We start from the raw sequence: 26,790 nt of genomic DNA, 5'->3' as shown, positions 1-26,790 counted from the left end.
TGATAAGAGGAGTAAATTAGAAAGTTGCTTAAAATTGCATGCTCTATCAATCATGAAAAAAAAATTGGGTTTCATATCCGTTTAACCCCTTAACGACCAGCTCCTTAGCCTGTACGGCACTGGTCGTTAAACCCTTAAGGACCAGCGCCGTATCAGGCCTCTCTCTGCCGCAATCTCGCTAAGTGGGACAGTGCAGAAATAGACTTGCAGAGTGACCGATGCAGAGAGACAAGGAGTCTTGATAAAGGCCTAGAGGGGCCGAAACGCGTAGACTGGTAAGCACATTTCCATTGGGAGTTATCTGTGAACCTGCTACACATTGTTTGTATTTTTCTTTCCACAGGTTTTTTCAACTTATTTTTTCGACCTATTTTCTTTTTGTATTTTTGTTTTCACCATGGTTTTTTTCCCTATCCTGTGATTCCACCCCTTTCTACTAGGAGAACTAGGACCAAAGGTTCCAACACATCACTTGGATTATTTTCGTTCACTAATATATAAAAAAAAAATTGAACACTTTGTGGACTGATACCCCCTGTAAACGTTTTACACAATTGACCTCTTTTTTTTCACTTTTTTTCCACATTGATTATATTTGGATCAATCTGATTTGAACTTGTTTGTTTTCAGATATCTATCTGTGTTTAGATATCAACTTGATTTGTTTTGGACACCACATCACTGAATTTGGACACATTACTTTGCACAACATTGCACCATTTATCCTCATTAATAGCTCCTGTAGCCTTAGATAGTAATCTATTAAATCACATATTTTGTACTTTGTATACCATTACTGTAACAAGTTTCAGTTCTGTACCTTCATAATAATATATTAAATCACATATCTTGTATCTTGTATACTATTACTGTAACAAGTTTTAGTTTTGTACCTTCATGGATCCATGGACTAGGAATTGTGCATATTGCTTGATTTTTTAATATCATCAACATTGTTTTTAGCATTTGTTTATATTTGTTTTTATGTTATTAAATTTGAACTGTTTTTAGATCTCCACGTTTACACCTAGCCTCCGTTAGTTGGCGCCTGGTCACTTTATTTCTGTATAACCACTCTCTAATAGGCGAAAGCTAGGTTTCGCCTCTTCCGGGCATATAGGTGTTAGTTGGCGCTCTAGTAGGACATACATATCTCTAGACAGACATAATCCCAAACATATTTTTAGACTGCAATAAATATGCAACCAATCTAATGAATAGAAAAGTAAATTGAGCTCTCTTCTGTAAATACAATTTTTACCTGTTCAATATTGGACCAAAAACACTGAATTTCCCGGGCTGCTAACCATGCAATACGTCTCAAACGCTCTTCGTCTTCTTTCTTGGCTCTGGCATCATTCTGCTGCTTCTCAAGACAGTACCGGGCAGCCGTTCTAACCAACTGAACAAAGAAAGTATCTTACCAATTTACTAAAATAAAGTATAGATTTAAATTATATTATTTGCCAAACATTTGGATTAAAAAGATTTTTATACAGATAATATGGCTAATTTTCTAGCCAGGAAACAAAACGTTACCAGTCCATTCAATATTAAATATGGAAAGAAAGCTTAACTTATTAGGTATTTAACATTTCAAAAGTTCTTTACTCTCATATAATTGTTCTCATTTTCTAAATGCATTTAACATTTTCACAGCAGAACAAAACACATAAGCATCCTCAGTTTAACTTCTTGTGTGTGGAAGATGCCTACATGTCATATGCTCTGCATTGAGGGCACGCTTTGTACTCTAGTGGAATTGACAAGGGATCATGTGATACATATATATATATATATATATATATATATACACACAATCACAGATAGTCATGACCCCCGTGATGTAATTGTGTCACCTACCATAAGAAGAGCAGGGTGAAGGACTTTTACATAGTTTATATATTGGCTCTAACCATTTACAGGAGCATACAACGCTCTTTGAAATATAGCAGGAAAAGTTTAACCATGAAAGGGAAAGCTATAATAAAAACCTTATCTTTAACCCCCTCTGCACACAGGGCATGAACCTATCTTGTAAAGCGGGAAATCAGTTCTTCTAGATGCGGGATCTCAATGGTAAGTCGTAAAAAAATGGCACCTAAAGTATTTACTGTATTAGGGCATGTTCATTTAATGTTGCCATCAGAGCTTGTAGATCCTTGTTTTTCTGAGTATGTGGTATTATCATAATAAATAAAAAAAGAGCTTGTGTGAGTAATATATATAGCAAATATTCTCAAAAATCTTTTTTGGTATGCTTAGCAAGCTTATATTGTCAAAACAAGTTATCACAATACAAAGCTGCAATGCAAATTTTTCATAAGCAATTTTATTTTTAAAGGCTACTTAGGTTTCATAGAGATTTTATCACATTAGTATTTTATGCAACTCAGCAAAACCAGCTGAATTTTTGGATACACTAGAAAGCACTCATCCCTCTGGAGGCTGAATACTGGATAGAAAATAAGAGACTTGAAATAAAACTTAACCTTTGTTATTTACAAATAAAAATAAAAGGTTACGTTTTATTTGAAGTATCTTTACTTTTAGTTTCTGTCTAGTATTCAGCCTCCAGAGGGATGAGTGCTTTCTTGTACAGTATATAAAAAAAATCAGCTGGTCTTGCTGAATTACGTAAATATTGATTATTTGATATCTAGCACCTAATTGTAGATATTTATAAAGAAGGCCATACCTCATTCCGAATATAGTAGTGCTATTAGCGCTGTGCCACTTTATCACATTAGATTTACTTATCTAGTAATAAATCTCATAAGGTATCTGCTTTCCTTGGAAGAACAGAGAAATAGCAACTGCAAATCAGACGCAAAATCAGTAAAGACGGATTAAGAATCCTGGGATGAAAATAACTGCAAGTTTATACTTGTGTTACCTTCTTAGCACTGGCAAGTTTCCACATCCTTTCTTGAGCAAAGTCTGCTGCCATCCACTGCATCTCTTCTAGCAGGTAGTCCCAGTGAGACTTAGGTCTAGAGGCCTCCTGTAGTTTAGGCAACCTTTTCAAAGACCATAAACCTTCTTTCCGCAGCTCTGCTATTCGCTGATGGATGTGGTTCTCCTGCAAGGCATTATATCTTTAATCAGTCAAAACAACAGATTTAGTAATGGCATATGAACTCTCCCAAGTGAGATGTAGATTATTCAACAAGCTAAAAACTGTTTTTATTATCAATCACTTCTATATTTTACAGTAAGAGAATAATACCAAACCAGTTTCAAGTCTCGAAGAGCAGGGGATTTGCTGAACTAGGCTTCAATTTGTGCCCCTTTCAGCAATTGAGAAGACGAAGGTTTCAAGTTTGAAAAATGGTCCCATATGGTGCAATCACAAGAAACGTATGCATCAAATGCATAAAATTAATTTCATTTATAATGATACAGAATATGTTGAGTCTTTATAAATAAAATGTATTAATTATAACTATGGATTATATGTGGAATCTGTTGATGCATTAACATATATGAATACATGTTTGAAATAATTTAACACTGTCATCTTGTTAACAAATTTGCATGGTTTGGGAAATTCAGCACAATCCATGGCTACACCCTTATACATGAAATGATAGATTATATGTTTACCCAGTATCCTTTGCTTAGATCAGTGTAGGAATTAATTTAAATAGCAGTCACTGTGTAACTCATAACTGGATTAAAGGGACATGAAACCCACATTTTTTTCTTTCATAATTCAGATAGATCATGTCATTTTAAACAACTTTTCAATTTACTTCTATTGTCAAATTCTCTATATTCTTTTGGTATCCTTTGGGTAAATGCAGGGGGTAAGATCAGGAGCATGCACGTGTCTGCAGTGCAATATGGCAGCAGTTATGCAAGAATGTTATAAATTTGCAAGAACACTAGATGACAGCACTTTTTCCTGCCATGTAGTGCTTCAGACATAAGCACATATCTAGATATCACTTCAACAAAGAATATGATACGAACAAAGCAAATTTGACAATAAGACGTAAATTGGAAACATTTTTTTTTTTAAATTGTATGCTGTCCAAATCACAAGATAAAAAAAGTTCATTACCCCTTTAAGAAAACTACAGATCTTTAACTTTGTAGAAGTTTTTTTAAAACTACACAAACTAATATTCGTTAGAACTGCAAATTATATGGAAACCTAAAATCAACTCATGCATTATCCTGGATCCATAATAAGCAAAAACAACCTCCCCTATATTGTAAATGTGTTAACCTAACCCTGCAGTTTTATATCCTTCCTTTCAGAAAGCAGATTATAGAAGTATACTCCTGATAACAGGGCACTCACCTCATTCATTTAACCCCTTAATGACCACAGCACTTTTCCATTTTCTGTCCGTTTGGGACCAAGGCTATTTTTACATTTCTGTGGTGTTTGTGTTTAGCTGTAATTTTCCCCTTACTCATTTACTGTACCCACACATATTATATACCGTTTTTCTCGCCATTAAATGGACTTTCAAAATATACCATTATTTTCATCATATCTTATAATTTACTATAAAAAAAATTATAAAATATGAGGAAAAAATGGAAAAAAACACACTTTTTCTAACTTTGACCCCCAAAATCTGTTACACATCTACAACCACCCAAAAAAACATATGCTAAATAGTTTCTAAATTTTGTCATGAGTTTAGAAATACCCAATGTTTACATGTTCTTTGCTTTTTTTGCAAGTTATAGGGCCATAAATACAAGTAGCACTTTGCTATTTCCAAACCACTTTTTTTCAAAATTAGCGATAGTTACATTGGGACACTAATATCTTTCAGGAATCCCTGAATATCTATTGACATGTATATATTTTTTTTTAGAAGACATCCCAAAGTATTGATCTAGGCCCATTTTGGTATATTTCATGCCACCATTTCACCGCCAAATGCGATCAAATAAAAAAAATTGTTCCCTTTTTCACAATTTTTTTCACAAACTTTAGGTTTCTCACTGAAATTATTTACAAACAACTTATGCAATTATAGCATAAATGGTTGTAAATGCTTCTCTGGGATCCCCTTTGTTCATAAATAGCAGACATATATGGCTTTGGTTTTGCTTTTTACTAATTAGAAGGCTGCTAAATGCGACTGCGCACCACACGTGTATTATGCCCAGCAGTGAAGGGGTTAATAAGGGAGCATGTAGGGAGCTTCTAGGGTTAATTTTAGCTTCAGTGTAGTGTAGTAGACAACCCCAAGTATTGATCTAGGCCCATTTTGGTATATTTCATGCCACCATTTCACCGCCAAATGCAATCAAATAAAAAAAAAACGCTAAATTTTTCACAATTTTAGGTTTCTCACTGAAATTATTTACAAACAGCTTGTGCAATTATGGCACAAATGGTTGTAAATGCTTCTCTGGGATCCCCTTTGTTCAGAAATAGCAGACATATATGACTTTGGCGTTGTTTTTTGGTAATTAGAAGGCCGCTAAGTGCTGCTGCGCATCACACGTGTATTATGGCTAGCAGTGAAGGGGTTAATTAGGTAGTTTGTAGGGAGCTTGCAGGGTTAATTTTAGCTTTAGTGTAGAGATCAGCCTCCCACCTGACACATCAGACCCCCTGATCCCTCCCAAACAGCTCCCTTCACTCCCCCACACCACAATTGTCCCCGCCATCTTAAGTACTGGCAGAAAGTCTGCCAGTACTAAAATAAAAGTTTTTTTTTAAAAAAATAATAATAAATTTTTAGCATATTTACATATGCTACTTTGTAGGATCCCCCCTTAGCCCCCAACCTCCCTGATCCCCCCCAAAACAGCTCTCTAGCCCCCCCTCTGACTTATTGGGGGCCATCTTGGGTACTGGCAGCTGTCTGCCAGTACCCAGTTTGCAAGATAAATAGTTTATTTTTTATTTTTATGTTGTTTTTCTGTAGTGTAGCTTCCCCCCCCCCCCCACAGACCAATCCCCCACCCCCTAACTAATGAATTTTAATTTCAATAGTTAGTACTTTTAAAACTTTTGAGTACATAATTTTTCTGTAGTGTAGCGGCTCCCACCCGCTCCCTCCCCGTGCACGCGCCCGCCCTCCCGTGCACGCGCGCGCGTCCGTGCGCGCCCCCGATCACCCCCGCCCCCGATCCCGCCCCCCTCCACCTCATCAGGGCCATTGATGGCCGCCACCCGCCTCCCGAACCGGCTCCCACCCACCAACGGATCTTGCCGGTGATGTCCGGTGCAGAGAGGGCCACAGAGTGGCTCTCTCTGCACCGGATTGCTAAAAAATGTTATTGCAGGATGCCTCGATATCGAGGCATCACTGCAATAACCGGAAAGCAACTGGAAGCGAGCAGGATCGCTTCCAGCTGCTTTCCAGACCAAGGACGTACGCCACACGTCCTCGGTCATTAACTGTATTTTTTTTGAGGACGTGTGGCGTACGTCCTTGGTCCTTAAGGGGTTAAATAACCAGCTGAAGAAATCATTTCTGCATAAAAAAGTGGAACACCTAACATTTTCTGTGCATATACACAGGGAAAAATTATTGTTATAATATAATTAGACTCAAAATCATAGCAAAACAAGTAACTCATAGCCATTACGTTTCAACTGTAAGTTACTTTTTGAACAATTTTTTTTCCAACTCTCAGAGAAGTTTGAGTGTAGCCTGTGTCAGAACAATAGTTTATATATTCAACTAGTTCAAATTATTTATGCTACAAAAAAAAAACACCTATGCTTGAATGAGTCAGTAAACTAAAAATGTAACTTTCATGGTTTAGACAGAGCATACGATTTTACTTCCATCATCAAAATTGCCTGGTTCTCTTGGTATCATAGTAAAAGAGTAAACATAGGAAGACTCTGAGACGCTCAGGTACTTACACACATCTTTAGCACTCTATGGTAGCAGTATATGCTGTTGAACATTGTTGCAAACACTGATGCCATGGAATGCTAAAGATTTGTAGATTTGTGCACATTTTTGAGCCTATGAATGAACCAAATGTAATACCAAAAGTAAAATTGAAAACTTTTTTTTTTTTAATATTCCACATGCTATCTGAATCCTGAAAGTTTAAATTTTGACTTTACTGTCCCTATAATTTAGAACTCACAGTAAAGATAATTTTACCTGTTCTATTGGTTTAGGTACAGAGGTATCCTGTGGCAGCTCCACTGGAACTTGTGGGAGCATCGGAACATCTTGAGTTTGGCTTACACCAGAGCTAGGTGACCTACAGGTAGAGGGGGACAGAGTTTTGCTGGCACCAGGTGACAAAATCCGCTTTGGCGAGGCATTAGCAGGTGGAGGTGTGGAGTCTAGAATGCTGGCTGGAGTGGCGGGTGAAAGGGGCGAAGGATTCACTGACACTGACCCTGTGTGTTTAACTGCATCTGAGCCCAACTTAGATGCTGAAGCCTGTGGAAAGAACATAACACAGCTACAAATTGATCAGCCAAACAACTTTAAATTTCCAGTTTACAAATAATCTCTTATTAAAACATAAAAATACATACATTTCCTGTTTTAATATACTGCCTCCTAGCTACTTACACAGCATCTTGGGCTCTAAGGTGTAACTTGGGGCAACAGACAATTACTGCATCACTTCTAATACATATGTACCATCTGCAATGTTTTTTGTTGCCTTTGTCCAGGTTGAGATTCTCAGTGGTCACCCAAGATGTCACCAGAGGTTACTGTTGACATTAGGGATGACCTCTGGGCCTCGTAGCCAAGCCATGGCTAGCACTGTTTAGGGTACTTTGTATAAAAGGATCAATATACAGAACATCTCACAGGCTGGACTACTAATAATATAGAGGGCTGTGTTATCAATAAGAAACAATAAATAAAGTTTGACTTTAATTATCAATATGTAATAATTCCACGAGATGAGCGATTTCTCTCCAGCGAGATCTGTCACATTTCTATGACAAGGCTTAAGTATACACCCTCAACAGTGTTTCTACTTCACAGGATGTGAAGAAAAGGGGAACATGCATACAAGTGAGGTGGACATGCTTACATGTTGCAAATCTTTTCTGATACAACCTCTAAATTAGTGAACTATCACTATCACATCTCAGTCAATAACATCACCAAACTCCTCTGGACTGACCACCACTGCATACACTTCTCCTTCAACAAACCCACCACCCACCTCCGACAGTACCACCCGCCCCGCAGAAACTGGAACAACATCACCCAAGACCAACTACACCGCACCCTAAACAAATCCTCCACACCTACTTCCACAGACGCCAACTCCTCCGCCCGCAACCTCCACCTCTGGATTACAGACTGCTCCAACACCCTCGCCCCCCCCCCCTCAAAAAAACGTCCAGCCGCCAAACCACCAACAAGGCCAGCTGGTTCACCCCGGCCCTTCAGGACTCCAAACGCCACTGCAGACGATTGGAAAGAGCCTGGAGAGCCAGCAAGACCCTTCTGGAAAAAGCTGCATTTAAGGAAGCAATCACCACCTCATAAAAACCGCCAAAAAAAAACAGCCATCCAAGACAGAATCAACTCTAACGCACACAACAGCAAGGAGTTGTTCTCAGTCATCAAGGAATTCTCTAAACCCAACAGCAACACCACCAACATCCCACCCTCCCAAGACCTCTGCAATACCCTCGCTGCCCACTTCCACCGCAAGATCCTCAACATCTATGACAGTTTCACACCTCATAACTCAACCTCCACCACCCAACAACACCCCTCCCAAATTTGCCCCCCCCCCCCCGCACCACACACGGACTATCTGGAGCCCCCTCACCACAGAGGACACCCTCAGAATCATAAAATCCATCCACTCTGGCGCACCCTCGGACCCATGCCCTCATCACATATTCAACAAAGCAAGCGACACCATCGCCCCTGAACTCTGCCGCACCATCAACTGCTCCATCAAAACCGGCACCTTCCCGGATGTCTGGAAGCATGCAGAACTGAAACCCCTACTGAAGAAACCCTCGGCAGACCCCACAGACCCGAATAACTACCGCCCCATCTCTCTACTCCCCTTCCCGGCCAAAGTCATAGAGAAGTCCATCAATTAACAACTTATTGACCACATTGAGGCCAACCACACCCTGGACCACTCCCAATCCGGCTTCAGAAGCAACCACAGCACTGAGACCGCCCTCCTCGCCGCCACAGACGACATCCGCGCCATGCTCGACCGAGGAGAAACTGCCGCCCTCATCCTCCTAGACCTCTCAGCAGCCTTTGACACTGTTGACCACAACACTCTCCGCACCCGCCTACACAACGCCGGCATACGCAGCAAAGCCCTGGAATGGATCACCTCCTTCCTCACGGGCAGGACCCAGAAAGTCAGACTCCCTCCCTTCTCCTCCAAACCCACACCAGTCACCCGTGGTGTACCGCAAGGCTCTTCGTTGAGCCCCACCCTCTTCAATATCTACATGGCCCAACATCGTCTCCTATGCCGACGACACCCAGTTAATCACCTCACTCACCTAAGATCACACCACCGCCAAAAAGAACGTCCACAAAGGCCTGACAGCAGTCGTCGCCTGGATGAATGACAACCGGCTCAAACTGAACACAGACAAAACCGAAGTCCTCCTCCTCGGACCCAATAAATCCGCATGGGATGACTCCTGGTGGCCCACAGCCCTCGGTCACCCTCCAACCCCAACCGACCATGCACGAAATCTAGGCTTCATCCTGGACTCATCACTCTCAATGAACCGACAAATCAATGCCATCACCTCAACATGCTTCCACATCCAGCACCTGCTACGAAAAATCTTCAAGTGGATCCCTACCGAAAACAGTCACCCACGCCCTTGTCAGCAGCCGGTTGGACTACGGCAACGCACTCTATGCCGGCTCCACCATCAAACTCCAAAAGAGACTCCAACGTATCCAGAACGCCTCAGCCAGACTCATCCTCGACATCCCTCTCCAATGCCACATCACCGAACACCTAAGGAACCTTCACTGGCTCTCCATCAACAAGAGAATCACCTTCAAGCTCCTTACCCACACGTTCAAGGCCCTACACAACATCGGACCCGAATACATAAACCACTGCGTAAATTTCTACACCCCCGCCAGACAACTACGATCGGCCGACCAAGCACTCGCAGTCATCCCCCGCATCAGCAAAGCCACAGCGGGCGGAAGATCCTTCTCCCACATAGCAGCAAAGACATGGAACACCCTCCCGCTGCACCTCAGACAATCCACCTCCCTTATAAAGTTCAGAAAGTACCTCAAAACCTGGCTCTTCGACTGAACGCCCATCCCCTCCTCCTTTCCTCCTATCTACTTTCCCTTAGCGCCTTGAGATCCTCACGGGTGATTAGCACGCGCTCTATAAGTACCCAATAGATAGATAGATATATTTAAAAAGGAAATCCACTAAACTCCTAAGCAGGCATTGGTACATAAACTAGTCCCGGGACTACCCAATGGGCCAAAAAATGGCTATGATTTCTACAGCAGTCAGGAGCTGTATCACAAGATTTTGGAAGACTATAAAGAACCCACCTATATACCATTGAAAAAATATATATATTATTCATTATCTAGCTTATTAACAGACATCTTATATAGTTAAGAACAATTTCTAGCCATATGAGAACCCTAGATAACGTATGATGAGGCTAAGCAAAGATAAATAATAGACTATACTAATTTTACATAGAGAGTGAAGAGCACTCTCAGGAACTACCAGGAATCAGACTGAATCAGACTGATATACTACAGGAAAGCATTACTGGGCTAAAAAGAAACTGTGTCCAGGTGGTAAATCACCATAGAACAGACTAACAATGTTATTGAGCTGGTTGCTCCTTCCTGAGAGTGTGTTTCTCTGTGTGTGTCCTATACTAATTTTGTCTGGGGTGGGCCTGTAAAAAAAAAAGGGGGGGTGGGCTGCTTTATACTATGAGAAAGGTTAACAAATGTTGCTGAAGGTACATGGAGGGAGAACCAGATCTCACCCTAAAGAGCTAAGATAAGGTTTGGTGGGATCACCGAATGCAAAAAAAATTGGTACACAGTGCAGCCAGTAAGGCCAGTCGAATACTTGGTTGCATTGGAAGAGGTATTAGTAGCAGAAATTGCAAGGTTCTTATCCAGATCATTAGTTAAACCAAATCTGGAATACTGTGTACAGTTCTGGAGACCATATCTTCAGAAAGATATAAACTAGAAGCTGTCCAAAGGAGGGCTACTAAAATGGTACATGGTCTAAAATATAAAAAACGTACAAAGAAAGTCTCTATGATCTAAATATGTATAGTTTAGAAGATAGAAGGGAAAGAGGTGACATGATAGAAACCTTCAAATATATGAAGGCACTTAATAAAATAGAAGCTGAAAGCATTTTTCACAAAAAAATAAATGCCAAAACAAGGGGTCACAATCTAAAGTTAGAGGGTAGCAGATTGAGGAGAAATTTGAGGAAGCATTTTTTTTTTACAGAAAGGGTGGTGGATTCATGGAATAAACTTCCATTTGAGATGGTAAACACAAAGACTGTAAAGGAATTAAAAAATGCCTGGGACATGCATAAGGCTATCCTAAGGAAAAAGTAACATGTAATATGGGTAGACATGATGGGCCTTTTTGGTTCCTATCTACCGTTAAATTCTATTTTTCTATAACACTGTTTTTTCCCCAGGTGCGCAAAGTTCCTTTTATAAGGCTATTTTAAAAAAAACTGCTGTAATGATCCCTTTGGCTGAAGCCATTTATTATCAATCAACTGTATTTACTCTTTAAATCATAATGACAACAGAAACTACCCAAATGACCCTGATCAAAAGTTTACATACCCTGGTGATTTTGGCCTGATAACATGCACACAAGTTGACACAAAGGGGTTTGAATGGCTATTAAAAGGTAACCATCCTCACTTGTGATCTGTTTTCTTGTAATTAGTGTGTGTGTATAAAAGGAAAATGAGTTTCTGGACTCCTGACAGACCCTTGCATCTTTCATCCAGAGTTCTGTTCTTCCCCTCTAAGTGCAGTGGAATGTGCCACTGTCACTTCCTAAATCCTTACAGAGCAGGAGAGAGGCACAGAGAGCAGTGTTTCACCCACATCTTATTAAAGTAAGATTTTACTGATAGGGATTCTGTTAGTGAAAATGATAATTTAATGAATGTGGTTTAGTGTTTGTTTACTCTTTTACAGCAGGGTCGTTTTTGTATTTTGTTTACTCAAACTTTACACCCACTAATTTTCTGAACTCTCTGTAGCTCTGCTGTTTTATTACTTTAAAATGCAGTGGTCCCTCTCCCCCCCCCCCCCTTGTGTGTGTGTGTCTCTCTCTCTATCTATCCATCTCTCTCCTTATGTGTTGTTCTCCCCCATGGTCTCTTTCTCTCTCTGTCTCTCTTCCTCCCCCTCTGACTCTCATCCCTTATGTAATGAAAGAATCTATAAGCATAATTTGCAGCATTAAAGTAAAAAGTATGTTTTAAACATATTTTAATGGGCATGGATTTCTAGATCTCATAATTAGAGCAAGCATTTTGTTATCTGGCAAGAGTTTCTGTTACAATCCTTTAGACTAAAATAAGATGTTTACTAAGTTGACCAGTTTTCCAAGACACCATTTAAAGGGACATGAAACCCATATGAAACCCATATGCAAATTTAAATAACTTTCCAATTTACATCTAATATCTAATTTTCTTCATTATTTTGATGTCCTTTGTTGAAAATCATATCTAAATATGCTCAGTAGCTGCTGATTGGTGGCTGCACATAGATACCTCATGTGATTGGCTCACCCATGTGCATTGCTATTTCTTCAACAAAGGATATCTAAAGAATGAAGGTGTATCCTGCCACTGCCTCACCAGCCTCTGACGTCACTGCACGTCACTGATATATATATATACACATACACACACATATACACAATTTTAGGTAAAGCTAACTAGGCTAAGTACCCCATAGGTATGATAAATCTTCTTGTTGACATTAATAATGTTGACATATTGACATATTGTTACACCAATGTTATTGATTATATCAATATAAAACTTGTTTAAATTTAATAAAGTTTTTTTTTTTTTTTTTTTTTAATGATCATGGAGCCACAGTTTGAAGCATTGTTCCTTTTGCCTTCTAATTTTCTCGATCATTCTATTTTATATATATATTTGTTGAGAAAAACCCCAGTCGTTGCTCAGCAAACCAAGTCAAAGAAACAAATTTCTGAGCTAAGGGAATACCATGGGTGTTATATGACAGTACATACATACCATAGTAATATGATCAGATCCTTCCACTATACATTGGATATGTATTGTTTGTATGGCTGCATATGATAAGGCTAAATTTGCACTGGTAAAGGTATTCAGACTGTATAACATATAAAGGCCTCAATAAAAATCTTTATGTACCTGCATGGCATGCATTGATGAAGGCTTTGGTGAGGAAGTCTGATCAAGTGGCTTCCCCTGAGGCTGCTGGGAGGTCTGGATTTGTGTGCCAAAGATATTACGAGGCTGCAATTTACCCTTTGTCTGTGATGTTGCCTCAGTGGTTTGCTGCGGATTTACAAGCTGTGCTGCACTTAAGACAGAGGAAACCTGCATTCTTGGAACCTGGGTTCTATTAACAGGCAGTGAGCTGGCAGTGTTTTGGTTCACCTGAACCTTAGCTGGCTCATTTTGTCTCTGACCCGGGGAAGGCACAGTCTGTTGAGTGGTAGGCATCCCAAATGCAGGAGAGAAAGAACCTAAAGTTAAAAAACAAAGCACAGGCATAAGACAGATTTTGTATACCTGTCCCACAGGAGACATGACAGCAGCAGTTAGTATTTTGTAACATAATATCAGAAGGGATAGCACAATAAGCATTACATCACCCACACAAGTGATACGTTAATGCATTAAGTGCCAAAGGGCAATGCAACAAGAGAAGATATCCCACGTACTAAATATTCTCAACATACAGTTGTGCTTATAGGTTTACATACCCTGGCAGAATTTATGATTTCCTGGCCATTTTTCAGAGAATATGAATGATAACAAAAACTTTTTTCACTCATAGTTAGTGTTTGGCTGAAGCCATTTATTATAAATCAACTACTCTTTTTAAATTATAATGACAACAGAAACTACCCAAATGACCCAGATCAAAAAGTTTACATACCCTGGTGATTTTGGCCTGATAACATGCACACAAGTTGACACAAAGGGGTTTGAATGGCTATTAAAGGTAACCATTCTCACCTGTGATGTTTGTTTGTAATTAGTGTGTGTGTATAAAAGGTCAATGAGTTTCTGGACTCCTGACAGACCCTTGCATCTTTCAATCCAGTGCTGCACTGACATTTCTGGATTCTGAGTCATGGGGAGAGCAAAAGAATTAAAGGATCTGCAGGAAAATGTAGTTGAACTGTATAAAACAGGAAAGGGATATAAAAATATATCCAAGGAATTGAGAATGCCAATCTGTTAAAACCAAACCACGGTCAGGTAGACTGCTAAAATTTCAGCCACAACTGGTAGGAAAATTGTTCGGGATGCAAAGAAAAACCCACAAATAACTTCAGGTGAAATACAGAACTCTGAAAATGTGGTGTGGCTGTTTCAAGATGCACAATAAGGAGGCACTTGAAGAAAGATGGGCTGCATGGTCAAGTCGCCAGAAGAAAGCCATTACTACGCAAATGCCACAAAGTATCCCGCTTACAATACGCCAAACAGCACAGAGACAAGCCTCAAACCTTCTGGCACAAAGTCATTTGGAGTGATGAGACCAAAATTGAGCTTTTTGGCCACAACCAGAAACGCTACATTTGGAGAGGAGTCAACAAGGCCTATGATGAAAGGTACACCATTCCTACTGTAAAACACGGAGGTGGATAGCTGATGTTTTAGGGATGTGTGAGCTACAAAAGGCACAGGAAATTTGGTCAGAATTGATGGCAAGATAAATGCAGTATGTTATAAAAAAAAATACTGGAGGAAAATTTGCATTCATCAGCCCGGAAGCTGCGCATGGGACGTACTTGGACATTCCAACATGACAACGATCCTAAACACAAGGCCAAGTCAACCTGTCATTGGCTACAGCAGAATAAAGTGAAGGTTCTGGAGTGGCCATCTCAATCTCCTAACCTCAATATCATTGAGCCACCCTGGGGAAATCTCAAACGTTCAGTTCATGAAAGACAGTCCAAGATTTTACAGGAACTGGGGGCTTTTTGCCAGGAAGAATGGGCAGCTTTACCATCTGAGAAGATAAAGAGCCTCATCCACAAATACCACAAAAGACTTCAAGCTGTCATTGATGTTAAAGGGGGCAATACACAGTATTAACTTTTGATCAGGGTCATTTGGGTACTTTCTGTTGTCATTATGATTTTAAAAAAATAAACACAGTTGACTGATAATAAATGGCTTCAGCCAAACACTAACCATGAGTGAAAGAAAAGTTTTTGTGTTATCATTCATATTCTCTGAAAAATGGCCAAGAAATCATAAATTCTGTCAGGGTATGTAAACTTATGAGCACAACTGTAACTACACCATTCTTTCAAAGGGAGTTATATCGGCTTATTAAGCAACCCATCATATTTACTAATAATCTGCCTGATTATTAAATTATCAACTGTTAAGATGATGACTTTAACATAAGACAATATAGAATATGTAATTAAAACATATCTGCTCATCTTTACTTATTTTAAATGTATATGCAATCTCTATGAGAGTTCAGATTAAAGGGACACTCAAGTTAAAATTAACTTTATGATTCAGCTAGAGCAGCGGTCGCCAACCAGTGGTCCATGGACCACTGGTGGTCCACGAGAAGATGTTGGTGGTCCTTGACACCATCAAGCAGGAATTAGTCTCCTCTGATGGTGTCACCCTGTCGTGCCGCAACTCCCTACAGTGCCTGGCTGGGCATCAGTGAAAATGAAGTTAAATTACAATCTCTCCCTACTCATTAGGAAGTATTCTCTCAGTTTTGTCATTCAGTTAATTCCAAAAAATAATTCTTAAACATGTAAATATATACATAATGTAAACTTAGCTATGGTTATACTAGTTATGTACAGTATGTGTGTGTGTATATATATATATATATCTCAATTACAATTATTATTATGTTAGTGGTCCACGGGATTCAAAATTGTGAGTTTAGTGGTCCCTGAGGTCTGAAAGGTTGGCGACCCCTGAGCTAGAGCATGCAGTTTTAAGACACTTTACTTCCATTATCAAATTTTGCACAGTCTTTATATTCACTTTCTGGGGAACAAGCTCCTACTGAGCATGTGGCACAATCTCACAGGGTATACATATACTAGTCTGTGATTGGCTGATGTCTGTCATATGATTCAGGGGGCCGGAACATGGGAGAAAAAATTATTTGACAAAAAAATTTTTTACTGCTTAATTGAAATTCAGAGTAGGTGTTATTGCATTGTCTTTTTGGTATGCACTTTGAGTGGTCCTTTAAACACAGAATGGGACACATTTTCAATTTGTCTTGTGTTTTTTCTTCTCTTCTGATTAAAAACCATATTATACGATTTTTAATACTAAATAAAAAAACTCTTTAGTTCAGCTGCTATATTTCCCATTATTTTCCTGCTTTCAAAGACTTACTCCTACTGATGTGTCACTAGAGGACAAGACTTTCTGTATATAAGGAATGCCCTTCAAAATGATTAGCTTTGAGTCATCCTAGTTAAAAACCTTACCTGCTCTGCTCGGTGTTAATGGGAGTTGAGGAACAACTAATGGCATCTTGGAAATTGAAGAACCAATCTCCAGTTGAGTTGATTCAAGAGCCTGCTTCACTGACGCATCTAGGGGGGGGGGGGGAATAAGGATTTTAAAGCACCAAGACTACAGAAATATAGATTTATTCCACACCTGCAATATTTGTTGCTTTTACTTATACTAACTCATCATGTGTGTTCAGGATCAACATAAAAAACAGTAGCCCTAGATTTTGAAGAACTGAGTAACAGTGCATTTTATACACTGGCAAAAAAATGTCAGCACTAGTTATTAAATACTGACTTAAAAAAAAAATAATGCAAACAAAAATATAATCTGCCAATGAAAGAGCAGAAAACAAAAAATGTGACATTTGGTTTTTTTTATAGGCACAAAATAAGTTTAAAATAGCAGTGATATGCAACACCCTATATCAGTCAAGTAGCTATATAAAATTAAAGGATTTTTTTTCCTCCCTAAAACATATAAAACCTCCAAAGACACTGCTGTTCTGTAATGTAGCCTCTAAAACTGCATTTCCATGAATATCTCCTATAGCAGCTCAGGCTTGGCCAAAAGAGTGTTAATCTTGAGCCAATATGGGAGAAATTTTCAGGAGGGTGGTAGAAAATGATAGTGGTAGTGCTGCAATCAATAACTGCTATGGCAGTATTTTATAACATTTGACAAGTAAGGCACATACTGTTATTTTAAACCTTAAAGTCACATTTTATAGTAAAATCCCCACTCCCCCAGGTTTTAAGTGTCCCCAATTATCCACCGTTTTATTTTTTTAAATAAACGCACAACAGCAGGGTGCTGCTTTCAAAACAATGGACTCTTACTAGCTGCATGCCTGAGTATATCGCCCCTTTAAGCTGTGTTGATGTTTTGAAAAATGCTTAATTTTAAGAGACATATGGCCTTTAATCATAAAACAAAGTAATGCATATATGTTAACCCTAATTACAGCAAGAGTGGAAGAGGAGTTATGAGGGGTAATAAAAAAAAACTGAGACAAACTAAAAATGAAAAGTTACGAACAATATTAAATCTAGATAACTATGTAATGGATATGAGTAAAACTTTGAAATAACTTTGTGATCAGAATGCATAACAATGACTCATACTCAGGTAAAGTAATTAGAAATATCTATCTTTAGGGCTTTTCTATGGCGGCACACACCAGTATGGTATACCGCCACCTCATCTGCACAATTCAGGAGGAATTAACTTTTTTTCTTCCTAAAATTGTTTTTTTGTTTTGTTTTGTTTTTTTACAATGTTGGAGGTCTGGAGGAGAGAGTGCTAACTAGCGCTACTTGTTTAAAGCAAAAGTTAGTCAGGAGGCGGAAAATAGCTTCTGAATGAGTGGCGTACAGAGGGATGTCATCCAAGTTGGAGCGCCTCATCAGTATGGTAGGCAGGCTATAGCTTTGCATCCAACCTGTAAGGCATGGATGAAGTTTAAGACTTCACTGTAGCCACAAACGGGTGGACTGGTATTCTGGAATGGAGGCAAGTTCTGTGCTCTAGTATTTAGATGCTTTTAATTGATGCGATATATGCTGTAAGTGTATTTCCTTACGTCAGGCAGCATTTAGCACACTCAGAAAGTCAGCAACTAAATCACAGAGCAGTGCATGGAGCTGCTTTTGTGCTTGCCTGCATTCTAGGAATACCAGTCCAACAGGCTGAGGCTGCAGTCAGAAGCTAGTAGTAAGTCACTGAACTGAGCACAGGAAGGCCTGTAATGCAGGAAGTCCCTACAGCCCTTTAAAAGCTGTAATGAAAAAAAAAAACACAGGGAACTTTAAATGCTCGTTTAACCCTTTTGGCTCTGAATAAACCAGCAAAACATTGGGCAACGATATGCTGTTGGCCTTACCAGATACAAAAAGGTTAAAAACTGCTGAATTGCCTTAGATGGCCCTTAATTCCTGTGTCGTGTATTCAAAGACAATACTGGGCTAAACAGCCTTCCTTAATTTCTTTGCCATGCACAATTTTTCTTAAAGCCTGAGTGTGCTGAACGCTGCCTGACATTTAGTAGATCGATTGAAAGTATCTAAATCACAGAGCACAAATCTTGCCTGCATTCATGTGAAGGAACTATGCAAACCTATAGCCTGCCTACCTTACTGATGAGAAGCTCCAACTCGTATAACATCCCTCAGCACATTACTCAGTCAGACGCTATAGTCTGATGTGTCCTCCTGACGAACTCTCGCACTAAATAAATAGCGCTAGTTTTCTCTCCTCCAGACCACCACCATTGCAAAAATAAAAAATAAAATCCCCACTTCGGGAGGGAAAAAAAAAGTGAATTCCTCCTGGATTATGCAGATGAGATTGCAGACATGGAGGTGTTTGTGCATCTCTTTCTCTCATTATATAATTACAGGTAGCCCTCAGTTTACGCCGGGGTTAGGTTCCAGAAGGAATGGTTGTAAATCGAAACCGTTGTAAATTGAAACCCAGTTTATAATGTAACTCAATGGGAAGTGAGGGAGTTAGGTTCCAGGCCCCTCTCAAAATTGTCATAAGTAACACCTAATACATTATTTTTAAAGCTTTGAAATGAAGACTTTAAATGCTAAACAGCATTATAAACCTAATAAAATAATCACACAACACAGAATATATAATTAAACTAAGTTAAATGAACAAAAACATTTGCTAAACAGCATTATAAACTTAATAAAATAATCACACAACACAGACTTCACTTGCATTTTTCTGCAAACAGTTCTTTCTATGCATTCCAATGTGGACTGATTTATAGACAGGAATATCTTGTTCCTTTGAAATCTCAATAGCTCAGGTCTGGTTAAACTGATTAATTTCAGCTTGCTTGGCTTTGCTGCAACACAAGCGGACAGCTCTACCTACTGGCTATTTTACTCAATGCACTGCTTCTCAATGCTTTTCAATAGCAGTCACATGACTGGGAAAAAAAGGTTGTTATTCTGAAACGGTGTAAATTGAACCGTTGTAAACCGAGGGCCACCTGTATATTATAATATAATATAATTGCAAAATGGTTTTCTAATGATCAGTTAGTTTATTTAAAATGATAACCTTGGATTAGCAAACAACTTGCCATTTGAACACAGGACAGATGGTTGTTGATAATGGGCCTCTGTACGCTTATGTAGATATTCCATTAAAAAAAACAGCAGTTTCTAACTACAATAGTCATTTGCAACATTAAGAATGTCTACACTGCATTTCTGATTAATTTGATGGTATTTTAATGTACAAAAAAAAAAAAAAAACAAGGAAATTTCTAAGTGACCCCAAGTTTTTGAACACTATAACACTAATGTGTGTGTGTGTGAGAATTTTGACAGTATTTTGTTTAGCTTTCTTTAAATGTTGCTGGTGCATTCATTTGGATATTTGTTTTTAATTGCACATCACTAAGCTATATATACACGTGTACCTAATTTTATTGCACTGCGCAGATATTGCGTTTTTTGTTTTTTTTTTACAAATTTAAGTTTTGAGGCAACCCCGAGTCGAGCAAGTCTATTACATATATAAACACATAAAAACACATGTGCACACATATCTACACAAAGTTCCCCCCAGGACTTTTATAATGGGTGCACCACCCGGGTGTTTTTACGGAACACCTGGCTAAATTTTTTAACCAATAAGTTAAAATTGGCTAAAATTAAAATGTTTCAATGTTTATGTTAAATTATGCAATTATTCTGTTCTTTGAATAGCAGAAAATGTTATAATATTAGAAAGCATTACATTTCCTCCACACAGCTTCTTTATAATGCCACCCTGCTGGCAACATTATCTGGGCAGAACACTGCATACATATAAACAAAAGGACCTCTACACCTTATATAACGTTTTCTTCAGTCGGTTTTTTCGTCTTTGCATTCATATTCTACCATAATTCAGTATTATTGTGCTCCTCTACTCATGTACCCAGCACTTCTGAATTTAACAGATAATTTATAACAACAACAACATACCAATCAAAGTCGCATTTTGATTACTGGAACTCTGGGTTTCCATAGGAACTGGGTTCTCAGTCGCAGAACATGGAGCAACATCCCTAGGCTACAAAAAAACAAAACAAAAAAAAACAAAACAAGGTTAACCCTTAAATCAATGCATGTTGATATACTAAATGCATTTTGTCTTTATATTTCAAAATAATATGCTACTAAAGACTACAGCAGTAATACATGTCCTGTAGTAACAATGTGATGACCTTTGGATGAGAATGGCCAATCATAGAAGTGCTATGCAAGTGGCTAAAAGGACTCAGTGGCTAGGCATTTCCTACAGATAGATCATGTACCATCCTTGTCAAGGGGTGGGGATAGACATAGCACTACTACAGAGAAAAGGGAGATGGATGTTATACACATTGGAAACTCTAGCACCCAAGGGTTTAAACACCACTGTTTCTTGTAACAGCTGTTCCCTGTAAATAGATATGAAATTACATATTTTATGAGATAAAAGGTTATTATATAAAGTTAGCTTATTGTGATCAATAGACAAGATTTAATTGGGTAGCTCTATATAATGTTACAGATTGATGAATTTTGATGAAAGCATAAGATGTGTGCACCTAAAAAAAATATAACTAAAGCTATATTTGTAGTAGAATTGACTGCAGTTACTGTTTGTAAGATGTATTATTTTTTTACGGCGGCTTGCATTGGATGTGCCACGACTGTCCTGAGGTCCACTACAATGTAAACACTCTTGGGCTCAGATTATATAGCAGTTTGAAAGTAAGATTTGTTCTCTGTATTATATTATTGGGGTCTGATGACTGGGAAAATCCTTGAAACATCACACTAGGTAATAAAGATGAATCTTTGAAAATGACTCTCTGTTGAGACACATACATTATATATATATAGTTGTAGTGTATCAGCACCACACAGTTAGTATTTTATGAGGTTATACAATCATCTGCTGCAAAAAGAATTAGTTAAGCAGATGGTTGGTGCACAGAGACTGGTTGCTGATGAATTAATCATTTTCATTTTAGTAGACTAAAATCCCAAATTTGATTTAGTTTTAGTCATAGTCTTGACTAAAATGCCATTTTAGTTTTAGTCGTATTTTAGTCATCAGAATTTCTTTAGTTTTATTCTCATTTTAGTCTTGTTTTAGTATACGAAATTAACACTGATACACACACGTATTACAAGTATTTGTATAGATAAAAAAAAGTTAATAGGTTAAGATGAAACAAGCAGCTAGTTATGGTTAAATGAAAATATATTTATTACTAATATATACATTGTAACTGTATGCCAAAATTATCTTAGACACCGATCAGACAGTCACGTAAAGGGACAGCCTACTTGAATTTTTTTTTATTTAAAAAGATAGATAACGCCTTTACTACCCATTCCCCAACTTTGCATAACCGACATTGTTATATTAATATACTTTATAACCTCTAAACCGCTGCCTGTTTCTAATCCCCTGCAGGCCGCCTTTTACCTCAGTGCATTTTACTAGCTTTTTACAGTCAGAGTGCTAGTTTATGTGTGCCATATATATAACATTGTGTTCACTCCCATGGAGTTAGACAGGAACCAGTACTAATTGGCTAAAATGCACGTTTGTAAAAGGCACTGAGATAAGCGGGGGCAGTCTGCAGAGTCTTAGATACAAGGCAGTCACAGAGGTAAAAAGTATATTAATATAACAGTGTTGGTTATGCAAAACTGTGGAATGGGTAATAAAGGAGTTATCTATGATTCAAGTCCATTTAATTTTAAACAAATGAAATAAAATATTCATGACAGCAGAATGTACAGACTAACCTGATTAAGAAATACATCAGAAGACTGCTTTTCTCGTTCTTCCTCATCCATTTCCAAGTCCAAATCATTTTGACGGAGATAAGACTGCAACCCTAGTGTGTGTTTCTTTTTGAAAGCTAAGTAGTCCATCATATTCCCCTGAAAGTGTTGTAGGAAGAACAGCTCAACCAGATACTCTCTGTAGTTTTCTTTTAAGGATTTCATAGTTTTGTGGTGATGTTCCAAGCACTGTTTTCTCAACCGAGCATCTTCTTGGGTTGCAGGGGGAATTTCCTCAAGCTTCTTAATTACTTTTTTCATTGTGGTATTTATAGTTGTGGTAAGAGGAAGACTAGAAAATACCTGATGTCCAGTGGATTGTGAAGAATTTGTTGAAGTGGGTGATGATAACCCAAAAGCTGAAGTTCCAGTCATACCTGCTATCATTCCACCAGATGTCCTATCAAAGCAGATGGCCCTGCCCAACTGCTGGGTATGAAGTACTTGCTGCTGCATAAGTTGTCCTTGGATAATACTGCTAATTTGTTGGGGTAAGTTTGTGGTTGTTAAATGGTTGGGAGAGGTCAAAGTTTGAATATTTGTTCCAGTTGCCACAGGACTCTGAGTTCCAAACGGATGAACAGAACCAGCACTCTGTGGATTGGAGTGTAGAAGAGTTCGAGCTGGAACTTTAGTGGAAGTTCCTGACTGAAGATTCACTTGTGCTGATCCCTGTGTGATCTGAGCTATTCCAGATCCTTCCTGAAACACAAAATGTCCTGTGCTAGAAGGACCAAGGCTTATCTGTCTTACAAGCAATCCGGCATCCACAAATCCATGGGTTGGGCTCTGACTACACATACCTAAGCTAGCCCCTGCAGTTCCAGTTCGTACACCTTGCAATGCTTGAATTGGCTGTGTAGGGCTTTGCGTCTGGACCTGTTGTGACATTGGAGAAGTAACTTGGATGTAGGATGGGGACCCATGCTCAAATCTCCTTGACTGGGAGCTGAACTGGAACCCTGGTGAAGCTGGACTAGTTATTGGAAGTGGGGTCAGAGTTATTTGAGGATTTCCTGCCACCACCTGCCCCACATTTTGTAGGGTGATATTTACATTCTGACCAGCCACAGGATTCCGACTCATTATGAGCTGCTGTATTTGGTAGCCAGGTGACTGGGGTGCAGAGGAACTGACAGCTGGAGCAAATGTTGGTGCAGGGGATTGAGGAGTAGCTTTCTGTGTCTTTTGCACATCTCCATTACTTCCTGAGTTGTTCTTTGGGGGCTGGCCTGAAGACTGAATATCTTGAGAGCTGTTGCCATGGGGCATTATATCCCCCCAACAAACATTAACCTAACGTATAAACCTGAAAGTTAAAAAAAAAAGTTACTAATCTTATAATAAGAGATAATATATTGTTTAAATGAACAGCAAAAATGTATAAATCAGTAACAAGTCGTATATACTGCAACAAACATCTGGCATGATGAGCATTAATGGACATTTATAGGAACATAGAAATGTAATATTGTTTGTGCTACAGTTAAAATAGATTTGCTTTACAAATACAATTTTATTAATGCTCCTGTTAGGGTCTTTTAAATGCATGATATATGCACTACATAAAACTTTTTCCATAGACTATTTCCATAGACTATTTCCTTTGACCTTTGTATAAAGGAACATGAAATCCAATATAACATAATTTAAACACCTTTTAATTGACTTCTATTATCAAATGTGCTTCATTATCTTAGTGTTTTTTGTTAAAGGAACAGCAATGCACTACAGGTAGGTAGCTAGCTGAAAACACAAGAGGCATATATTTGTAGCCACCAATCAGCTAGTTCCCAGTAATGCATGAATGTCCTGATGCTTTTCAACAAAGGATGTCAAGAAAACAAAGCAAATTAGATAATAGAAAAAAATTGAAAAGCTGTTTAAAATTGTATGATCCGTCTGAATTATGAAAGATACTTTTTTACTTTACTGTCCCTTTAATGTTGAAAAGCAAAAACGCTTGCCCTACAACACTGAGGAAGTTAACATATTTAAGCTAAGAAATATCATTTGTACACTATGTATGAGATGTATACGTATTTATCAGGGGGGGGAAATAACCAGGAATGGAAATTTAAAGTACAGAAAGATAATTTTAAAAATATACTGAAAGTGAAAATTAATAGCAAACAAATATCCAACCAAAATGGAGTTCATTAGGTGCTTCTCTTATAGCGGAATAAATAAGTAACCTATGGACTCTGAAACCTATTTAGACTATTGAGATATAAAATTAAAAAGCAGACTTTTATATTCAGAGCAAGGCTTTTTAACTCCCCAGCAATTACAGTCTTGTATTAGAAATGAAATAGCTATCTAGGTCAATTATCATACTGCAGAATTAAAATGCACGCACATCCAGAAGAGAAATTAAAATATTCTAAAAATATATTTACTATTAATTTTAGCGTATTTTATGATAAAAAATAAAATGGCCTGCAAGTGTATTTACTATTAAAAGTACTATCAGATTTTTATCTAGCAACCGTAAAGGCATATGAAAAATATTAATTAACATTACCAATACGGTTATCTGATTCATACTAAATTTTTACAAAAGTAAGCACTAAGAATGATCTTAAATATCAGATCTGTAGTGTTTAAAAGAGTCATTATTCTTCCTGTAAAATCATATCTAACAAAGACTTATGTGATATATTGTTTTTCTATGGGCAACTAAAAAAATCATTAGCAAGCAGTCATTTATCAAATGTCTAAGTGAGTGAATTTGTGTACTGTACTAGTGTATTTCTTACTAGAAGAGTAAAAATCTGTTTCTGTGTGTTGGTAATATCTTCCTAAAATAAGATAACAAAATCATCTGTACCTTATAAAAAAAATACACTGACTCAGGATATACTAGTACTCACAAAACTGAAAAATATGTATCTTATTAATGCTCATAATAGCTTTATGCATGTCCAAAACGTTCTAGAAATCAAGTAATACTTTCATGCAAATGTACATGTTTTGTAATAAACTTTAAAAAAAAAACATTCTTAGTGGCCAACAGTTTGTACCTTGTAACCAATAAATTATTAAATACACTAATAACAACTTGCTAATGTTGCTTCTTAGAAACTGGTATTGATGCTACAAAGTTCATTAACAACCTACCAGGCACTTTGATTAGCATCCAATAATAACGTTATTAAATTCCTTTCCGTGTTTTCCATTGACAATGTGTAGGTTGTGCAGTTATTAGAATATTAACCCCACTCATAAATGTTATGCTGAAGTACTGACTACAGCCCTGCATAACTAAGCTACTGAAGCTCCCTGCCTCACCCTGATGCAGGCCTGCATGGGTTAAAGAGAAGACATTAGCTCTAGGCCCTTGCAGCATTAGTTTGGGGGTGTTGCCCACACGGGCCTTTAGTTAAATGTCTCCCAGGAAGTAGTGCGCACTGCGATAGCGAAGGGGTTACAGCGCCCTTGCTTCCGGGGGTGCTTGTGTACGCAAAGTTAGCGCCGAGAATCCCCTATGTTTTGCTCAAGGAGCACATTGTATAGCGACCGCACTCACGTCGTTATTATGTGCATGGGAAGTTGTAACCTCCTGCACCCCAAGTCTAGATCCACACTTGCTCTTTTTGGAGAAACCCTTCCGCACTCACCACCGGATTAGGCCACAACACGATTCCACCACATTCTTCTTAACTCACAAAAGGGAGCCACAGCCACTGGCTCCGGAGATTCCCCGCTTACCGAGGCCGTAGAGGGACAATCAGCAGCAGCTTGCAAAAGCGGACTGTAATTCTTTGGCGATACCCTTAATGACCTCTAGGGGCAGATGGTTTCACTTGCAGATTTTTCAAGAAGGAACCGTCTTCATTTCTGTTCTGCATAAACATTACTAATTTTTTTGAGCGCTTGTATAATAACCAACAGAGACGTGGCCGTTTTGTTTATGTCCAATAGCGTAAGATTTCCATTGCTGAACTACTATTTAGCTTAGCTTCCAAATACACCCAAGACAACAAAACCCAAATTTCCTTATAACATAAACTTTTATCAGTAAAACAATTATAAACCTGAGATTAACACAATGACACGTTATTATGGTGAAATATGGAAAGGTCACATTTAATGAATACAATTAAATTTTTTCCCATTATGGCAAAATAATTAAACAATGATAATTCTTAAAAACGTCTCAACGTCATTTTAATTTCACATGGAAAAATGCACCAGCATTTGGACATGAATTTGGGTCTCA

At 38.3% G+C, this 26,790-nt stretch overlaps 1 protein-coding gene across 4 annotated transcripts in view; it reads right to left on the bottom strand.

The window, feature by feature from the left end:
- LOC128648915 (E1A-binding protein p400) overlaps positions 1-26,325 on the bottom strand; it is a 459,430-nt gene extending 433,105 nt beyond the window's left edge. For 2 of the 4 annotated variants that reach the window (XM_053701869.1, XM_053701871.1), the window contains exons 1-8: positions 26,189-26,325; positions 22,530-23,877; positions 20,706-20,793; positions 16,689-16,796; positions 13,375-13,712; positions 7,104-7,391; positions 2,897-3,082; positions 1,262-1,402 (exon numbers count right to left, since the gene is read on the bottom strand). In XM_053701869.1, the coding sequence (XP_053557844.1) occupies positions 1,262-1,402; positions 2,897-3,082; positions 7,104-7,391; positions 13,375-13,712; positions 16,689-16,796; positions 20,706-20,793; positions 22,530-23,840 (2,460 nt within the window). In that variant the 5' untranslated portion in view covers positions 23,841-23,877; positions 26,189-26,325. Of the gene's footprint in view, positions 1-1,261; positions 1,403-2,896; positions 3,083-7,103; positions 7,392-13,374; positions 13,713-16,688; positions 16,797-20,705; positions 20,794-22,529; positions 23,878-25,688; positions 26,014-26,188 lie in introns of those variants that run through there. The other 2 variants (XM_053701870.1, XM_053701873.1) reach the window with 2 other exon arrangements.
- Between the last annotated feature and the right edge of the window lie 465 nt (positions 26,326-26,790).

Source organism: Bombina bombina, chromosome 2 (assembly GCF_027579735.1).
Source record: "Bombina bombina isolate aBomBom1 chromosome 2, aBomBom1.pri, whole genome shotgun sequence".
NCBI lineage: Eukaryota > Metazoa > Chordata > Amphibia > Anura > Bombinatoridae > Bombina > Bombina bombina.
This window is presented reverse-complemented; position numbering and strand designations above follow the sequence as displayed.